The 19,177-nt window shown below is 36.6% G+C and overlaps 1 protein-coding gene across 10 annotated transcripts; it reads right to left on the reverse strand.

Moving 5' to 3' along the window:
* Positions 1-350: 350 nt before the first annotated feature.
* Positions 351-18,163, reverse strand: LOC105564609 (protein charlatan). 10 transcript variants are annotated; one of them, XR_001009139.1, is made up of 11 exons: positions 17,991-18,163; positions 13,860-14,051; positions 13,120-13,305; positions 11,643-11,953; positions 10,359-10,939; positions 9,841-10,143; positions 7,900-8,007; positions 6,130-6,328; positions 1,093-1,287; positions 910-976; positions 351-763 (listed from the first exon to the last, which is right to left on the reverse strand). XR_001009139.1 is itself a non-coding variant. In XM_012017106.1 (8 exons), the coding sequence occupies exons 2-8, from the start codon at positions 13,945-13,947 to the stop codon at positions 5,839-5,841; spliced, it is 1,785 nt and encodes a 594-aa protein (XP_011872496.1). In that variant the 5' UTR covers positions 13,948-14,051; positions 17,991-18,163; the 3' UTR covers positions 5,057-5,838. The 10 variants fall into 10 exon arrangements, 9 of the variants coding, with proteins under 9 accessions (XP_011872496.1, XP_011872495.1, XP_011872489.1 ...); XM_012017106.1 differs by lacking the exons at positions 351-763; positions 910-976; positions 1,093-1,287 and having other exon boundaries at positions 5,057-6,328; positions 10,359-10,657; XM_012017105.1 differs by lacking the exons at positions 351-763; positions 910-976; positions 1,093-1,287 and having other exon boundaries at positions 5,057-6,328; positions 11,643-11,791; positions 17,991-18,161.
* Positions 18,164-19,177: the final 1,014 nt, after the last annotated feature.

The raw sequence follows: 19,177 nt of genomic DNA on the forward strand, positions 1-19,177 counted from the left end.
AAATAGTATGTCCGATGGTTAATTTTTCCGATTACATTTTCCAATTAAATTATGGATATATCCCATGAAATTAATCTGATGAAATGCAATTATGACAACGATGAAATTTGATTGAAAAATCGATCAAATTTTTCATCAGATATACAATTTAATCGGATATATCCGTTTGTTATCATGTAATTGGATTATACGATTATATTTAATCGGACATTTTTCTCAGTGTAGGCATTACTAGGCATTACTAGCAATTTTTTTGGGTATTAGTTTGGGCATTAGGCCTTGCTGGGGTATAAAAAGATAAAATAAGATAAAACGAGATAAATAAGATATAATAAGATAATAAGATGAAGTAATGCTCACTGGGCATTAGTGGGCATTGGAGTACAAAATTTTGGTCAGTGGTTTCCCCCTCGATTTATACTTTATGTGGACAAAACACGTGTTTAAGTACGTGTTTTTTTAATTGTTAAACCTGATTGTGTCCCATGGTTAACTCGCTTCCTGCTTGTCTGCCCCGATGAAACACGATTTCCTCCATGTTGACGCGAAGTCCCGTTCGTCGAAGTTTCATTTTCCTTGTCCATTTCATACAGAACATTGCGCATGTTACGCAAACATTGATAATAACGAATTATGTATGTATAATTTAATCCAATTATACAATTCCACTCCTTCGTAGTTAGATTTGGATAAACATGCTCAATCAGTCTTCGATCATTGTTTATCTCTTGAAGTTGCCTGTTCTTCGTTGTTTTGCGTTTTTCTGCACAAATTCAAGTAAATAATTCTGACATCAAAAAGTATACTCTATTTAACGGCATATTTCATTTGTTATATGACAAATTTTTCATATGTGTTAATGCAGGATACTATAGGATACAGAATTTCTGAAGATTCGAAAAACCTTACCTTCTACTAAGCAATCATATGAAAAACTCGTTGATAAATTAACATTTTGACTGCCAAGTTGTTTTAACTAAAACCAAGAAGTGGGTGGTTGTTTATAAAATATGCAGATTCAAATTAATTGGTTAAAAAGACATTAAGAGTATACTTAAGATGATCTTAAATATAAAAACGGACTATGAATACCTAAGATTCCGATGATCTCCCTTCCCCGGAGGCAAAGGAGATGGTTCTGAAAGGCGAGCGATGCGCATGCTCCGTCGATCCATGAGGCTTGATCGAGGGGATCCAGCGATCTCTCGCTTGCTTTCGTTCCGGGCCTCTCGACACAAGTATACATGTGCCAACACGCTGTCCGACTCAGGGAACAGAACACGTAGACTACGAATATTGGAATTGTCTTTCGTGAACCAGTCTTTTACCATGAGAGGTAGATTATCGAGCGAAACTGTAACCAACTCTAGAAAAAATGGAAAAAATTGCGTTATATATGTTTTAATCATGCAATATCTAATTATATCTTTCACGATACAATTAGATATTACGTGATTGATACATATATCACAAGATGTGTTCCATTTTTTCCCGGGTAAGCTACAGTTTGTCAGTAATCCATCTCTCACCCAAAATCGGGGGGGGGGGGGGGGGGGCGAGCTTATAGGGAAAGTTGAAGTGGAAATTTGTGATTTGGTGGATCTTCTTCTCAAGGTAGAAATATTTTAATTTATTGAAGATATATATTTCATATTTACACAATGTACCTACATCTATGACACAATAGATTTTTTCCTGAACGGGGCAATTGTAAAATAAATTCTACATTCTCAAGTTAAGATAATCTGTTGCCTAACGGAAATAGGAAACAATTTGTTTTCTAACGAAACGAACGGCTGTGCAGTTGTATCGTTCACGAGGCATCTTTATAACTGTTTCTCCGTCGTATTATTTGTCAGACGAATTGAATCGGTTTGTTAAAGGTTGTTGATAATTTCAGGGTAACGTTATTCCGTGATGAAAAGCAGGGAATGTGGGTATCGAACGGTTTCAGATTTCATCCAATTATCGACTGTCGACATCAGGTCGACGTTCTCTCTTAGCCGTGCTCTCAAGGTTTTACGTTACTGAATGGAAAGTTCGTTAGGATAATCATTCGACGGCGAAATTATTTTTGATAAAAGGTAACTACTTATTCTGCGCGATAGAAGCGGATTAAATAAATCCTGCTGCGCGCATAAGTGATAATCAAACAACAGCTGGTTTATATTCAATAGTTTTTCTCCTCACACAATAATGTCTATACATATCTTCTGTTAAAATTTCTTTTTCGTGAAATTCTACCTCATTATTATCTTAATATCGTTTCAACGTTCATTAACGTCCGATACCATTGCAACATTTGCCACGGCTCTTGTTGCATTGTTATTGAGATACAATGAAATGACATAAAATGAAAAATTACAAATATTGTATATGTGTATTGTTATATAATTAACTATACATATATATCAACAACTATGGGTGTTACATTTGAAAAAATGATTAACTTTTATTTTTTCTGAAATAATAAAGTTTATATGACAAAGCTTATATTTTGTAACTTTCATAAGATAAATGTTTCTTGATAATTTGTTGTTATATATTACGTTGCAATAAAATATCAATTAGATCTTGCTGTGATTTGCAAGATGGCGACAGCTTTTGATTCATGCACTAAGCTTCACACGCCCGTATTCATGCACTATGTACCAACATTCGATATATGATTTCTTTCGCTGTAGTATCTGCTACTAATAATTTTTATTGAGTATGAAAAAGAAATTAGATATGAATAAACTATATCCTGCATTGTTTTAATACTTGAGTAATGTGATAAGGACCGAGAATGCTAATTTTTAGGTCCAAACAAGGTATAGGTAGCTCAATAATTTAAATCTAATATCGATTGATCTCTTGTGCAAGGTCGATTCAAGCTCATTCTGGTCCAGAACGAGTATTTAAGAAAAAAAAAGAACAGAAGTTGCATAAAATCGAGATACGACTTTGCGAAAGAGATGAGTCGATATGTGAATTCATACACCGTTTTCCACCTATCCTGCGCATGATATGTCCGAAAGTAACGGTGCGTAGGACAGGTGAAAAAGACAACAAATTATTAAGATCAGTTGATATAGTACTGTTTTGTTAGGTGGAGCTATTGTCGTCAGCAAATTTACATGTTTAAAATCGATAAACGATTTCTAATGCCTTTCTAAAAAAGAGATGTTACCGGCGTGAATGTCGTTAATATCGAATAGTTGAGGCCTCGTATCCACGGTGCCGATTGATTTTCTCGAAGCGCGGTGTGCTCCACTTCTCTTTTAGATTCGTGTCTACCTTCACTTCTGTAGTTCATGTTTAATGTGTCGTATTTCTCAGTTAACCTCTGCAACTATTTTGTTACGCGTAAAAATTATTATAAGAAAATTCCTTTTCTAAAAAAGAAATGTTACCAGAGTGAATGTTGCTAATATCGAAAGGTTGAGTCTTTTTTCCACGATACTGATTGGTTTTCTCGAAGCACGGTGTGCTTCACTTCTTTTGTTCATGTTTATCCCTTTCTAAAAAAGTGATGTTACCGGCGTGAATGTTGTTAATATTGAACAGATGAAGCCCCTTTTCCGCGATGCCGATTGATTTTCTCAAAGCACAGTGTGTTATTCTTTTCCGGAATAAGATTTTTTACAGTACGGGGAGGGAGGTATTGAATGCTAAGTGTAGCATTTTTAAATAATTAGAAATCGTTTATCGATTTAATATGTGAATTTGCTGACGACAATGATTCCATCCACTTAAAAAAAATTCTATTTTTAAGTGATTTTTATTTTAGAAGATTTTCCTGTGAAATACAGTCTCAAAAAGATACTCTAAAATCTGGATTACCCTTTTCTTCTTGTAATATGATAATATTCTATTTTTAGTATTTATACAACTTTTTAAAACGAATATTTTCTACTTTTAATCTTATAAAGCATTCAATTATAACCGCCTAACATCTTAAATATTCCTACATTTGTCGTAGTCGCACGTCGTAAGCATCACAACGAGAGATTCAGCCAATTGCATTGACTGAGTTCCTCGTTGCAAAACTTACGATGTACGACTGCGATTAACGTAAAATGGGCTTTACAGTTCTATATCCAATACGCATATGCACACATTTAATTATATATGTTACGTATACAAATAAAGAGCGTATATGCGTGAAACTGCAGGACGAATAGAGTTAAAAGCTATCAGCAAAAACGTACTCTCAAATGTGGGCCCAGTAGTCGTTTAAATGGGCTTCCTCTAGAAAATTTTGTGCTTCGTTTATGCCGAAGAGTTTATTTTTACCAAATTCACTGTACTACACCACACTGTCGTGTATGTACACGTGTTTCACAGCTCACTGCAAACAGGACGACTGACACTGCCCTGTGTATTGCAGATAAATGACAATCATGTAACAAATAACAATCTCTCTTTAGCAAGCGCACGTGCTGCGACTCGCGTGTCCGCGAATTCTTGCGTATCCTTTTATTTTAAGAGGCTAGTCGTATTACTGTAATGGAATTTTCTATAAAAGAATTTATTCTCAATTATAACTTATGAGTCTACTCTTTTATAGATGAATATGTGTTAAAGTAAGAGAAAAATGCTTCATATAAGATTTCTTGCTTAGAGGAAATGCTTAGAAGATTTCCCCACTTATGAATAGAATTTTTTTTTGGGTGTTTAAATGAGACTATGTCATGTCCAAACAGAAACCGGCGCGCAAGACAAAGTGGAAAACGATATATGAATTCACATTTTAAGATTACTAGTTAATACATGCGCGCGCCATTTGCTCTGTCTAAAAATTCGCATGGTTTGACAGCTACAAATAACACAACTGAAGCATGTCGTATCGCACAAATGAGATAGCCAATCAGCATCTCGGAAAAGCGGCAACAATACTTCGTGACTTTCGACTATCGACTTAACACGCCTTTTTTGTATAGAAACAATTATTAGGCTACCAACATTTTGTTCGGACCTAAAGGCGCTTTCGTTTGTTTGACCTAAATAGAAGTTTTATAAAAATCTCTGATCAGGTCGTGAGGTAGACATTGAGGTGGTATCATAAGAGCAATTTATGTAACATAAGAGTAATTATGCATTCTTTTAATTTCACACAGAATGTACATGCTGTTTGCAAAAAAATTATTTACATAACACTTATAATTGATCTAAATGTCTTATCTAATATTGAAGAAGTTAAGACTATTGTTAAAAAAACATATGTACATTATGATGTACTTTCTGCGCTTCGATTACGTGTACGACCTCTGTCTCTCAGAATTAACGAGAGTATTTTATTTAAAAAATTATTATTGAATTTATACGTGATGAAAGAAATATGATATCTTTCAGAGCATCTTTCTTAGGAAATATCTACCGTTCACAGCGATTTGATGATTCTTGGTAAAGTTTTGAAAATGAAACAGATGTCGTACACTTTTTTTTTACTTTACTGGTTCGTTTCAGATTATCTTAACGCGAGAATATAGAATTTATATTACAATTGTCCCCTTCGAAAAACCTATTACGTCATAAATATAGGTTGTGCAAGTATGAAATTTATATCTTCATTTAATAAATTAAAATGTTTTTACATTAAGAAAGAGATCTACGTAAAGTAGAAATTTTTATTTTAACTTTTCCTAAAGACAAAAATTGTCAGAAAATTATTAGAAATATATAAAAATTCAAAATCTGTGCGTTAAATAAAGTAACATAAAGTATTGGTCAAGTTTTCTGAAAAATTACGATTTAAATTTAATTATATGTGATAAAGACTTATAATTAGTTAATAATTATAATTTGCCATCTTGACCATTTTCATTGACGTAGTATAACAAATCTCCTGTTATACTATCTGTCATATTTAAAATTTGAATTAGTGAAAAAGGTTGCTTTAAGCGTAACTGAAGAAAGTGCCGATACTAAATTATTTCTTATAGCGCGACTCTTGGCCGGCCAAGATCCTCGTTTATGTCTCCATAACACATGGAGTGTCAGTGAGGCTCTGGTGTGATATGGCCGATGAGTTTTCCCACGTGCTGGCGCATATTTCGGGCACAAGTAACATTTTAAAAGTTTTTTGGATGCCGATCTTATTCGAGATTGGATAATTTTGTAAATTTCAAAATTTGTTGTCCTTACATGTTGCGAGTTTGATGAACTAACGTCTGCTTGAACATTTTTGGCTTGTCTAACTGGTCTTGGCTGACTCTGTTTCCGGGCTCGTCTAATCTTCTGATTCTCCTTTTCGTTCGGCCTACTCTCGGATATTTGTGACGACAAAGAATTTTCCAAAGTTTCATTCGAACGTGGCACTACTGACGGTGACGGTATCTGGTAACTGCATGTAAAATCATTATTAGATGTATCGGTAGCATCGATTCTATTTCCGTTATTGTGATCATTCAAATACGACTTAAGATCGTCCCTATCACTTTTGAAATCACCGACACGATTCATGACGAGGTCACGACTGCGTGCCTTGTGATTACCAAACTTCGGACGACATCGTCGTCGTCGTCGTCGTTGTTGTCGTCGTCACCGTTGGTGTCGCCTATGCGACGGTGCGACCGCTTCTCCTCCTCCGTAGGGTATGCCATAGTTGTTGCAGTTGCAGGGGACTTTACCATCTCGTGGCTGCAACCACCGCGGCACTGTTCCATAAGTTACGTTCGCGTCATTTTTCTACCAACGTACGAGCGTTCGTCGTAACACAATGTGAGAGAAATAAAATTGTGTGACTAGACAAGGGTACACATCCAGCAACAAGCGCGTAATCGGAATCACGCAGCTTATGACATCGAAAGCAAACGAAGCGTGCACGTGATGACATAAGAAATCAAAAGATCTCGTTTTTTTAACTAAAAATAATATCAAAAAATGACGCCAGAACGTAACATAAAATATAGGAGGAGGAGTGAATAATGACGCGAGATGACGAATCGTCGGATCGCATCACGAACGGATTACGATCGATGTACGATTACGTCGATTTCGTATTAACAGCAAATATGATAACAAAATTTTCGTCTAACGGCCAAATAACATTCAACAAGCAAATTTTGTGTGTTCGATAAAGAATATAAAATTTTTTATTTTAGAATTTTATAAAATTGAGATGTACGCGTTTCGGTAACACAGTGCCTTCTTCAGCATATCAATTTGCAATAAGAAAGTCAAAATTAAGAACGCAGTTTTCTACGATGATATAGACGATGTATCATGTTGCATAGTACAAATTCAATTATTTCGAATGTTGATTTATGTCGTTAACTTTAAAATTATACCTTAACGTATTCCAAAACGCAATTGAATCATACCAAGAATTTAAAACAACATCGAGAAAAATTCGAAGTTCAGATGGTCGAAACGTTCAGAGTCACTTATTTAGTGTCACATCCTCGGATATTTGATCTCAACTGAAAATATGATATCATTGGATGCTTCATAAATTGTCCGTACACTAGCAGATTCACAATCAGAATCGACGACAGAAAATTAATGCATACACTGAGAAAAATTTTCATCGGATAAACCAATTAAATAGTGTTTCCGATGGTTAATCCCTCCGATTACGTTTTCCGATTAAATTATGGATACATTTGACGAAATTTATCCGCTGAAATGCAGTTACTGACGAAATTTCATTTTAAAACCGATCACATTTTTCATTTAATCGGACATTTCTCTCAGTGTACAAGTGGTAATCCGTCGTCGAGTGAGTCAACATTAGCCAGATGAGCGAACGTAAAATTCGGAAGAGCTCGCCCTTTAATGCCGCAAGACATTTATGGCGCAAGTAACATACGAGTACTAATAAAAAGGGAGAAAATGCAACAAAATGCAATTAATTGAATAAACAAATGGAAGCCGAGTATCACGTGCAGTGGCAATAAACGTCATTAGGCTTACCCAAGTAAAGTGCTCGGTGGTATCACAGGGGTGGCAGGTGCAATTGTTGGAGCTGCTGGTGCTGGAAAAACTGGTGGCCCAGGTGGCGGCCGCCCTCCTCCCACAGGACTATAAATCCAATAATAAGCAATAAATAATTGCGTAAATTATTCACACGAGAATGTCATGCCCCAAACTTTTGCAGCGAAAAGATTGAAAGCGGATAGAGTGTGCGAATATTTCCGCCGTGCGAAATCATGCGTGAAATTTATTTGTCAACATTTAAAAGTTGAAAAAGCTTACGATTATTTATTTTGTGGAATAATATATGTTAAGATAAATATTTTTTTCGACTTTGTATAATTATACATACGTAATTTTCAAATCATCTGTGAAATTATTCTTGTTAACAGTTTTAATGTTTATGTTTTACATGTTTCTTATATTTTACAAACGAAAAATTTATAATTTAAATATCACAAATTTATGAGATTAAAAATTTTTATGCTTATAAATACAAATAACTTACGCTGTTTGATGTGATTTTTATAAAACTAGACAACATAAGCACACGCTATTTGTTCTATCTAAAAATTCGCATGGTTTGACAGCTGCAAATAACACGACTGAAGCATGTCATATTGTACAAGCGAGACAGCCAATCAGCATCTCGGAAAGGCGACAACAATACTTCGAGAATTTCGACACTCGACTTAATACGATTTTTTATATAGGAGGAATTGACCATGATGCGAATCAATATTTTGATATTCCGGGCGAATTTTTAATATTTAGAGAATGAGTCGAAATGGCCATACAGCGTTATCTGATTGAGTTCATTAATGAATTAAGCTTGCGATAAAAGAAGAAGAAAAAGAAGCGACAACATTACTTTCTTATCAACAATTGTCTTGCATAAATGCAACTATATACATAAATGACTCTATCACCACATATAGTCATACCTCGGTTACTCTTTTAAACATTATACTGTAATTGATTTGATCTTGAGTAATACACACATGGGAATAGAATTTACAGATTTTAAATGCTAAGTTCGCGCCGTTGGAATCTAGTCCTACAGTTTCATGTTAAAATGTTTATGTTCCATGTTAAAATCTCACTAAACGTTGATTCACTTAAACTAACTTAAATTACTTTATAATGACTTTGTGAAACGTATGTGTAACGTTAATCTCTCTCTGTACCTTTCTCACAGTATAACAAGTAGAGTCACTCTTTGTCGGCTCTTTGATCTGGAGCGTTCTCACTTTTCTGCCATGTTTTTATGAGCATTAACAGTGTATCGACGGCTAAAAGTGCCTGGACCCTTTTCAGGATTGTATCCAGAAAAGGCGCATACAAACTAGCATACATTGTTTACTGTAAATGGAAATGGCCTATGAAAAAAATTCTTTTAATGAAAGTAATTAATATAATTACTAGCATAAGCTTTATGAATTGTCCAAATACTAATTATATCTAAAAGAAGGTATTATAAATTATGAAATTAAAAAAAAATTGTGAAAAAATAATCCAATTTTTATTTGTTACATATGTATGTTAATATCGATGTTTTGAACAATTTTTTCATTTTCAATGCAATATATCTAAAGATTACACAAAGTTCTTTCCAAAGTGTTTAATTATTCGATAGTTTCTTTTTATACAATGTTACAGAAATTTTTTCCAACGTATAAATGTATTTACGCGTTATTCGTCAACCCTGCAAATTTTTCAATGTCACATCGACTTTGCACTAACATTGCAAAAATCCTGTGATTGGTCATTATAAAAATATGTCAGATGCGCAGTTCGGATCGGCGCGAACGTGAAACAAAGAACGAGTGACCCTACTGGTTATACTGTACTTTTCCCTCCCTCCCCCCCCCTCTCTCTCTCTCTCTCTCTCTCTCTCTCTCTCTCTCGATTATTATTAATGCATGCCGTAAAAAATCTTACTGCAGTGGTTGTTGGTGACGATTGCTAGGGGGTGATGCGTTCTGAGTCGTCGTTGTCGATGGCATACTTGCGCGATGAGCGTGCACTTGATGCATTTGCAATTGCTCTGTATCTTCGCCGAGAAATGAACATCTCGAACATTGTCTCCTATTGTGCACTTTCAGAACATGTGTTGTAAGTCGCTCAGAACGTGCAGCTTTGTACTCACACAAGCTGCAAGCGTAGGGTTTCGTGTGGGTATTTAAATGTCGCTTTAGACACCAATTATCAACACCAGTCCAGGGGCAGAACCCGCAGGAATACCTTGATATTAAGAGCAGAATAATACTTTAGTATAATTTCATTCAATTGGACTAATACGAAGTCATAATAAATGCGAAAAGAAGGACTTTATACCAAACATCGTATTTTGTCCATTTGTATTTACACGCACGCACGCACGCGCGTACGCGCACGCACACACACATGCACAGAAATAACTCAAGAAATGATGTACAATAGTTGATAATAAAACGTACCGGCGTTCCTGTGTACTCTTGGAGCCACCTTTAAGATGACTCTTACTGTTGCAGCCACCGTTTTGTACGCGTCTACCTGTGTTACAATTATTCGCGTCGGATTGTACAAGACCCGTCGGAGAAGGCATGATTATCGCTTGATGAATACCGGTGGTACCGGTACTAGCAATCGATGTAGCAACGTTGGGCTGTAGCTGATAACCTTTGTTGTTAGCGAAACCGAACTGATTGCTCATATGTTGCTGTTGTGGTTGCTGTTGGTTGCTCACGTTGACAGTAGCCGGCGTGACCGACAAATCCTGTTGCAATGGAGGTTTAGGGGTGTTGATTCCTAACGGTTTTCGTATCTTCGATACGTCGTACGGGTGATCGCGATGCATTCTCATGAAATGTTTTTTCACATGATCCGCACGATTAAACGGTTTATAACACATATAACAATTAAATGGTTTCTCTTCGCGATGAATGTTCTCGTGTCGCGTGTAAAGGTCTCGTCTGTCCGTGCCATAAGGACAGAATGGACAATTGTAACGTTTACCACTCGTAGATGCAGCAGCAGGAGTAGGCATTGTAGTTGTGTTCTACGATAATTTACATTGCTTTAAAATAGGCTTTAATCAGGTGATAAGACGTACAGTTAGTATAATACATCGTACAGCTTGAAAAACAAAGATAGCGAAAGCTGACATGCACTTGTAAATGCGTCCTATTCGTCGCTGAATATAGTGTTTGAATTTTTTTAAATAATTAGATTTGATAACTATTATTCTCTTGCAAATAATTTTTCGATTTATATAACGTTTTTAAATCTTGTCTTTTGGAATGGAACGAGAGTTTCATTTGAATTCAAACATTTATTATAATTAAAATGGCTAGGTATTGTTCGAGACGCGTTAAAAATGTGAACTGGATGCTGAATTCAATGTCTAATTACAATAAACTTATAACACTTAATTAATATAAGGTAAATTTCAGATTGAACAATTCGAGTAAGTAATGCCTTCAACCGCGCGGGAAAGACGGAATTGTCTGATTGTGAATGAGTTCACGCCACAGCTCCCAGACGAAATGTTTAGAGAAAGTAACAAAATTCGTGCATTAATTTCTTAGGAGTTTTCTTCTTTTAAAATTAAATAGAATAGTTTCTTTTTATCAATTATATTACGAAAGTGCAGATCGAGCTAGTATAAAGCGTTTAATGCGGTAATTTTATTTTATATAAAATCTAGTGTATGATTTCAAGATAATATATATTAAATAATATATAATATATGAATATAATACCTGTTGCAAATGTAGGGGTGCAGGGGCGGGTGGCAGTTCTTGCAGGAGGAAGCTCGATGTAACCGGCAGTAAAGCCGCAGGTACGGTTTGCGTTTCTTGGGTTCTCCGGGAAGGAGGCGCCGCTCGTTCGGCGTGTTCGCGCAGTCTTTCTAAATACAAGACCACATCTTCGATTTTAAAATCCGTTTGCAAATAATCCTTGCGTGGCGAATGGTGTCTGTTTCTAGTGCTATCAACTAGGATTCTTGACGGATGATATTCCATAAAATGTTCGGCAATTTCCCGCGAACTACTCGTTATGTAGTCTGCCCCTGTTAAAGTGGATTAAATCAGTTTAGTTGCGAAAAATATATGATAAATTAAATCAAACTGTAAGCTAAGTTGTCTCACAAAAGACCGACTTTACATTTGAACAAGCAAGATGAAATAATATAGGAAGACGAATAAATTTTCAATTATAATACGCGATGCATATTTATTTAAAGAAGAAAAGTATATTGTAGGAAAGAAATTACGAGCGTTCTATTTAAGATATGTACGTTTCACAAAAATGTACGTTTTCTTTATTTTTTTCTTCCACTATTTCTAGAATTACGTAAAAAATTTCGAATTATGCATCAATTATTTTTAAATTCTTTTGTAATTTATGCTTTTTTTGAAAAATTAATATTGTTTCTTCTAGAACTAGCATTTGTTCCATGCTATTAAATTCGGCAATTTCCCGCGAACTACTCGTTATGTGGTCTCCTGTTAAAGTGGCTAAAATCATTACGAACCATGATACTTAATAGATCCTCCGCTTTTCTTTGATGACGATTTGATGATTAATTAAAATAGCATATCATTTTTATCATTATTCTATCACTATTCAATATATTTTCTTAAAGAACCCGATATTTGTAATTTGATTTTAATTTATTTGATATGTGTAAATATGTATAAAATTTCTTGCTTTTTGTACACTTTTGGATTTTTCCTTTTAAAAGTAAATGTATACCCATAAAGCACACATGTCTTAAAGATGTCTTTTAGACATGCGTGCTGTATGGGTAGTTGCACTGAAGAAAATTTAGTAAAATATATTATCATCTTGTCCAGTAAATCTAAGAAATGCTAGCGAACAACGTATACCGTCATCGTTCAAAACGGCACGATCGGTAATTAGCAGGGGGACCTTTCTCGCTATCTACCCCTGCTAATCAACTTATTTTTATCTTGTATCAGCTAAACTTTTTACACTATTGGATAGAAAATTACTCAACTATACCCTGTGTGCTCTATCGATCTAGACCTTTAAGCGTGAGATTGTAAACAAGTTAACCTCGCAAAAAAATTTTCAAAAAGATTTCTGCAACGTTATTACATACATCGTGTACTTCAATTCATTCGCTGTATTGTTGCCAGAATATTTTTAATAATGCAATAATCATATATATATATATATATATATGTGGTAAATATATATATATATATTTACCACAGTCTTCACATCGCCATACAGCTTTTCCAGCATGATAAGCTGCGATTCGGCTTCCATCCGTCCCTTTCAATGGCTCATCCTCGTACGTCCAGTTTCCATCGTCACTACCATCGGTACCGTTTCCAGTATCTTCGTCGTTTTTATAAGAAACGGATGCTTCGAACTCGTTCTGTACGCTCGACGCTATATCAACAAAAGTTACTCATAGTGCTTTTATGAAATATAAAGCACTCGTTAAATTGTCATTTTGGTAATTAATTATCACGTGAGAATAATTAGACAAAATAAATTTAATTTTAAATATTTAACTATTGCCCGTTATAAATTGAAATTTCTTGATTATTGAACGTAGCTAACATTAAATAATTCAATAATTCTGATGAATTAATTTTACATCGAATAGTTTCAAATGATGAATTACATGAAAAAGAAATGCATACAGTTCCGATTCTTATGAAGAACATGTGTTCATAAAAAAATATTTACTGAAGACTCACGACAAATATAAATAAATACTTGAATTACATTCCCTGATATTACATAAGTTTTCTTAACAAATACAATCAATAATTTGTTGATAACATCTAGACAATTAGTAAAATAATATATACTTTTAACTTTCTAGAAAATTTTCGAAAATTCTAGAATTATTTTAAATTTTAGAAGATCTAACAAAATATTTCAGCTTACTTTAAAAGAACTTACTTTAAAAGATTTAAGAAAATATTTTAGCTTACTTTTATGATCAGGATCCTCGCCATAAAGTTTCTTTGTGATTTCTCGAAACATATCTTCGTAATCCATCCTGGTACCATTTCCTTCCATTTTAAGAATAACGGTCAACTCTCTGTCCGCAGAACAATAAACCTTTTTTTCTTTGTGATCCTTACAACAGGATGTCTACCTGCATAAGGGTCGTCACCAAAGGCCTACACATGAAAAAAACCTTCGTTGCCAGGTCTGTTTTCGCTCGATAGCCATGTGTTCGTGTTGCCGAAAGCATATTTTCGGACTTTCGATTTTAAAAGAACATCAAGAATAATAATATATCCGCGTGCAAATGACATTTAGAGACAAAATTAAAAATATAAAATCACTTCGAACATGTAACGCTGGATTATCAGTTATAAATAGAATTTTCTTCATTACAAAATATAATTCTTTATTCACAATGAAATGTAAGATACTATAATAATATAATAACATATATTCCTTTTTATCTTTATAACTTTCATCTCCTTGATTTATTCAAACAATTTTACGAGGTCTTAATTTTTTAAAATAAATATATTCTTTATCAGTCATATTTCTATCCTCAGTAAAATTGGGAAATTTTTATCGTACGATAAAATACACTAATTATAATAATTTTTTGTTGCAAATTTTCTACAAGCATTCTATTGAATTTAGATCTGAAAAATTTCCGGTCATAACACAGTTATTTGATTATATTGGACAAATTTTTTTGAGGGATGGCAAGCCAAATTTCGTTAAAAAATGCCATCGCTAGAAATATTTTCTATAGATGCGAGGTCACTCTTCTTTCCAATATTTGAACATATTGATCACTTTTCATCATTTTTTCGACTAATAATCTTGGTCGTTTATATATCATTGTGAATAAAAAAATATATAAATTTCCATGATTTGTGTCTTATTTAAATTAACTTTCACGGTATTATATTATACAGACAAATTTGAAAATTGCACATATTGCACAAAGTTAGTGCTCGCGAAGCGGCTGCATATAGTTATCGTAAGAGATAATAATTCTCGAAGTTGTATGCTTCAAATATTTGCAATTCTTTGTGTATTTCTTCGCGATTATTTTATTATTTTCACAGTTAGCGATCGTCCTAGTAACAAGTTTAAATATTTGTTGATTGACTTTAGTAAATAACCTGATGGAAATAAACGCTAATTGTTATTTTCGCTTATTTCGATCATGTTTACGATAACTGTGTATGTCGCGCGCGCGTTCTAGCTACGCTTATACTTGGTGCGAGACGGTGTGTCTCGAGATTCGAGCGAGAATACAGAAGGTTGAACACAAGAAATTATTCAACGACTTTTCTCTAATACGTCTAAAGTAATTACAAAAGATTTGCAAAAATTATGACAAATTTTAATAACACAATAAATAGAAATAATTTGGGCAATGTGAGTCGTCCGATTCGTCCGATCACCTTTGATCTTGTGACGGCTTACATTGCCCAAATTATTTCCATTTATTGTATTATTTTATCACTGAGCCTTCCTCGTTCTTATTTTTATTTGACAAATTTTAAATATAAGGGATTTTAATATATAATTATATAACTACTGGCAGCAGTAGTTGAGCACATTTTTCTCATGTAGTTAGTAGAGTATAATTATATTCGAATTATATTAAATCTGCGTTTCATAAAGCGTAAGTGCAAGAGGAAGCGTAGTGGAGAGAATGAGGGGAATAATGTGCAAAATTTCATAACGCGTCTCTTAATGACTTTTGGGGTTTGCTACAAGATTAGATTCAGAATAGTTGAACGATATATAAAGTGAGTCGCACGATTCGGTCGGGCCATATTTCTCTTACGATCGATATAGAGAAATATGGTATGGGAAAAAGTTTAAAAGTATAATGATGTCTAACTTTTTGTCAGCATTGACGTGAGTTTTTCCGCGAATACAGCGATATATCCAAGGATATACCTGCATTTTGAAATTCGATACCAGATGTATTCTCTACATTAATCAGTGTTATAACGACTGCCGGTTTTTCTTTTAAATTCTTAATGTTCTCGTACAATATAAAAAAAAACTTTCCAACTAAAATTATTATCAATATCGATACTCAGGTAAATGACGAAGATTTGCATTTTTTCTTTGAAAAATACTGCTTCCTTCAATTAATTATTTCCTAAATTTTGCAGACGTTTATCGATCAGAAAATTAAAGTATATAATACTACAAAATTATCTCTTGAACTGTCTTTTACCAAGAGTTATTCTCAATAAGAATTGTTTAAGGGTAATATTATACATTCTTTGTATTGTACTTTGAATGTCTTTTCTATTTTCCTCGCAGACTTTCTAATTTTTATGCATCTTCAGATTTATCGTAAATCCGAATATACATACTGAAGATAGTCCAATGAGGACCGAAACGTATAAGTATATACATTTGCTAGTATAATAAAATAATTTGATCGGACATTACTATCTTGTTCAGGCTCTGAGCCCCTCCTATTATTCTTTGATTTTATCATAAAATAAAAAATAAATATGTACCTATTGATTTCTTTAAACTGAGCATTTCGTCTGCCTTTATAAATACCGTATTTTAATTGATTTTGATCGAGTGATGCATGCACAGGGATTTAGCACTATGTTCTGCAGGGGTGGCGACAGCATCCGGAAAGAGGAAGGAGCGAGAGTGTATTGATCGTCACGATTGCTGCTCGAGTAACTGAGAGGGGGAGACGCGCAACCCCGCTGGTAACCTCGAACTATGTGTGCGTGCGCATACCCTAGAATCAACCGTGTACATGCACAGGGAGGGGGAAGGCAAGAACGTTTCTGTGCGTGGAAGGGGTTACTGTGAAGAATAAATCAATATGCCCCACCGCCACACCGATCAGGGGCACGTTCCCTAGAAACGACAGATGGTGGAACGTAGAGGGTATTCTCGAGTGTGTTAGTGGAGCTTCACATAGTTGCGCTGGTTGAGAACCTCTACTTTATGGCGCAGAGAGAAGTCTCCGAAGGGAGAAGAAGGAGAGATGACACAGCGGCGGGAACACGGACGGCCGGAATAAAGGCAAAGACACAGTCCTCGAGAAGGAGAGAAAGAGTCAGATAGATAGATGAAGAAAGAGAGAATGAGGGAGGGAGAGAGTGAGAATATTGAAGAAAATAAAGCACAGAGGAGAGAGAGAGGGGGGGGAGAAGAGAGAGAGAGAGAGAGAGAGAGAAAAGACACGCGCAGTGCTCCATTCAAATCCATCCGGAAATTATTGCCGGCTAACCAAGGACGTCAGGCAGGTCTCCTCCGCGCCCGCGCATGCACACATATACGATTGTGCACACGTACTTAACGCGATTGCACACACGCATGTACGATCGCTCGCGTACAGCCGAAAGATTCCTTCTTTTCGCTCGGCTCTTTCGTCTCCGCTTTCCGCCGCCTGTAGACGCGGCGGAGCACGCAAAATCGCCGTCAGCGGCCGTTCTCGTCCCGTGAACGCGTTGCGGCGAATGCCGCCGGCCTGCTATTCGCGCTCGGCATCGCAGACGATAGCGCGGAGCACCCGCGAATGGCCGCCCCCGCGCGCACACGCGCTCTCCCGGAACACACATGGACACCCGGCACCTCTCTCCGTCTGTTTCACCGCGCGCTGCCCGTCGAAACACCGACGAACACACGGACGCCGGGACGTCGCACATATAGCCGCGCGCTCCGCGCGTCTCGATGGGTATTCGCGTGCGGCCTATTCGCGATACACAATACGTCGGTCGCGGCAGCGGCCTCTCCTCTCGCTCTCGTTCGCGCCGCGGCTCGTCATCATTCGTACTCGCACTCACATTCGGTTCTCAGTCTCCACTTGCCGCTAACGTCTCGCATCTCCCTTTTCTCACTTCGCACCAGCTCCCGACCGTTCGTTTTCGGCGCGCAACCCGTCACTGCCGTCGGAGCAAGTGGAGCAACGTAAGTTCCTCGGGAGAGGAACGTCCTCGGCGAAGACACCGATCGAGATCTGATATCGTACTGACGCTGGACGGTGATGACGCCGAACACGACGGTCACTCGCGGCACATAAACGCGCGAGGATACACGTAGGAGCACAGGACTGGGATGTACAGAAACGTTGGATTTTATAAAATACTTACCACGGTTTGCCGTTGACCAAGACCAAGTGCAAGACGCTCACGAAAATCGTTGTTCGAGGAAACGTTATGCTGGTTCGTTGCAGCTTGTTTCCTCGACGGCAGTCGGGTGGAGAGTGGGTGGGTAGGCGGGGTGGCAGGCGGACAGGAATGGGTGGCTCAAGCGAGTTGGGAGCAGTGTGTGGGTGGTGGCGTGAGGGAACCCAATACCACCCTCCTCGCCCATTCAATCCTCCAGTATTAGGGGGAGCAGTCGAGCCTGTTTCCCCTCCCTCCCACCACACACCCAGCCCACACCACAGCTGGACGATAGACCCGTTTGCGCGTGTATGTGTAGACTGTCTTACACACACATCCCCACACGAGAAGACATACCCGCCCTCAAACTTCCCTATACGTCTGTTTCTCTACACGTGTTCACGCAGCCAAGCACTTCAGGAGCGAATTAGGTTGTGAGAAAGAAGGAGGGAATTGGTAGAAGGAAGGTTTGGGAAGACCTTCTCCAAATCCTTTTTCGGAGAACCTTTGAAAATGATGAAAACCCGAGTATTCTTGCCCAAAAGTCCATCTCAGCGTGTCGCTATCCTGTTGCCTTAACTTATTTGGAAAGCCTTACGATGGTCGGGAAAAGGAAAGTTGCGAGTTGTCTCGATTCGCATAGGCCGTTAGGGTCGACAGAAAACAGGCCTTGTCAAAAAAAAGAAAGGAAGATTAATGTGCCCCGCACCAAACATTAGACGCGCTTATCTCTCCTAAAATGTTTCAAACGTTATTGTATATTATTCAAATGTCCCAAAATTGCTTCAAGTATTTCGTCAGTACAATCGTTTCAAAGACCGAGCTTCGAAAGAACGCTACGTTCGAGTCTCTCACGAAAAACAAAACCAAAATTCTGTGAAAATTGCGTCAAATTTTGTGGATTATTTATAACAAAAATCTATTCAAGACTGACGAAGAATACGAACGTGTCGTATGAAAATAAAATTTTCAACATTATCGGTAGTTTTGTATTTTTCGAAGACACCGCTGCGCGCTGGCATGTACAGTGAACGTCGAGCTGGCGTATCCAAGGCAAGAGCACCGATATCAGAAGGCCGCTTCAGCCGATAAGCAAGCAGTCGACCAAACCGACTGTTTCCCAGAACCAGTTTGGGTTCTGGGTCGGCATTCTTGGTGGGTTCCCTACCGAG

Source organism: Vollenhovia emeryi, unplaced genomic scaffold (genome assembly GCF_000949405.1).
Source record: "Vollenhovia emeryi isolate VEMERY1.0 unplaced genomic scaffold, V.emery_V1.0 DF939161.1, whole genome shotgun sequence".
Lineage (NCBI taxonomy): Eukaryota > Metazoa > Arthropoda > Insecta > Hymenoptera > Formicidae > Vollenhovia > Vollenhovia emeryi.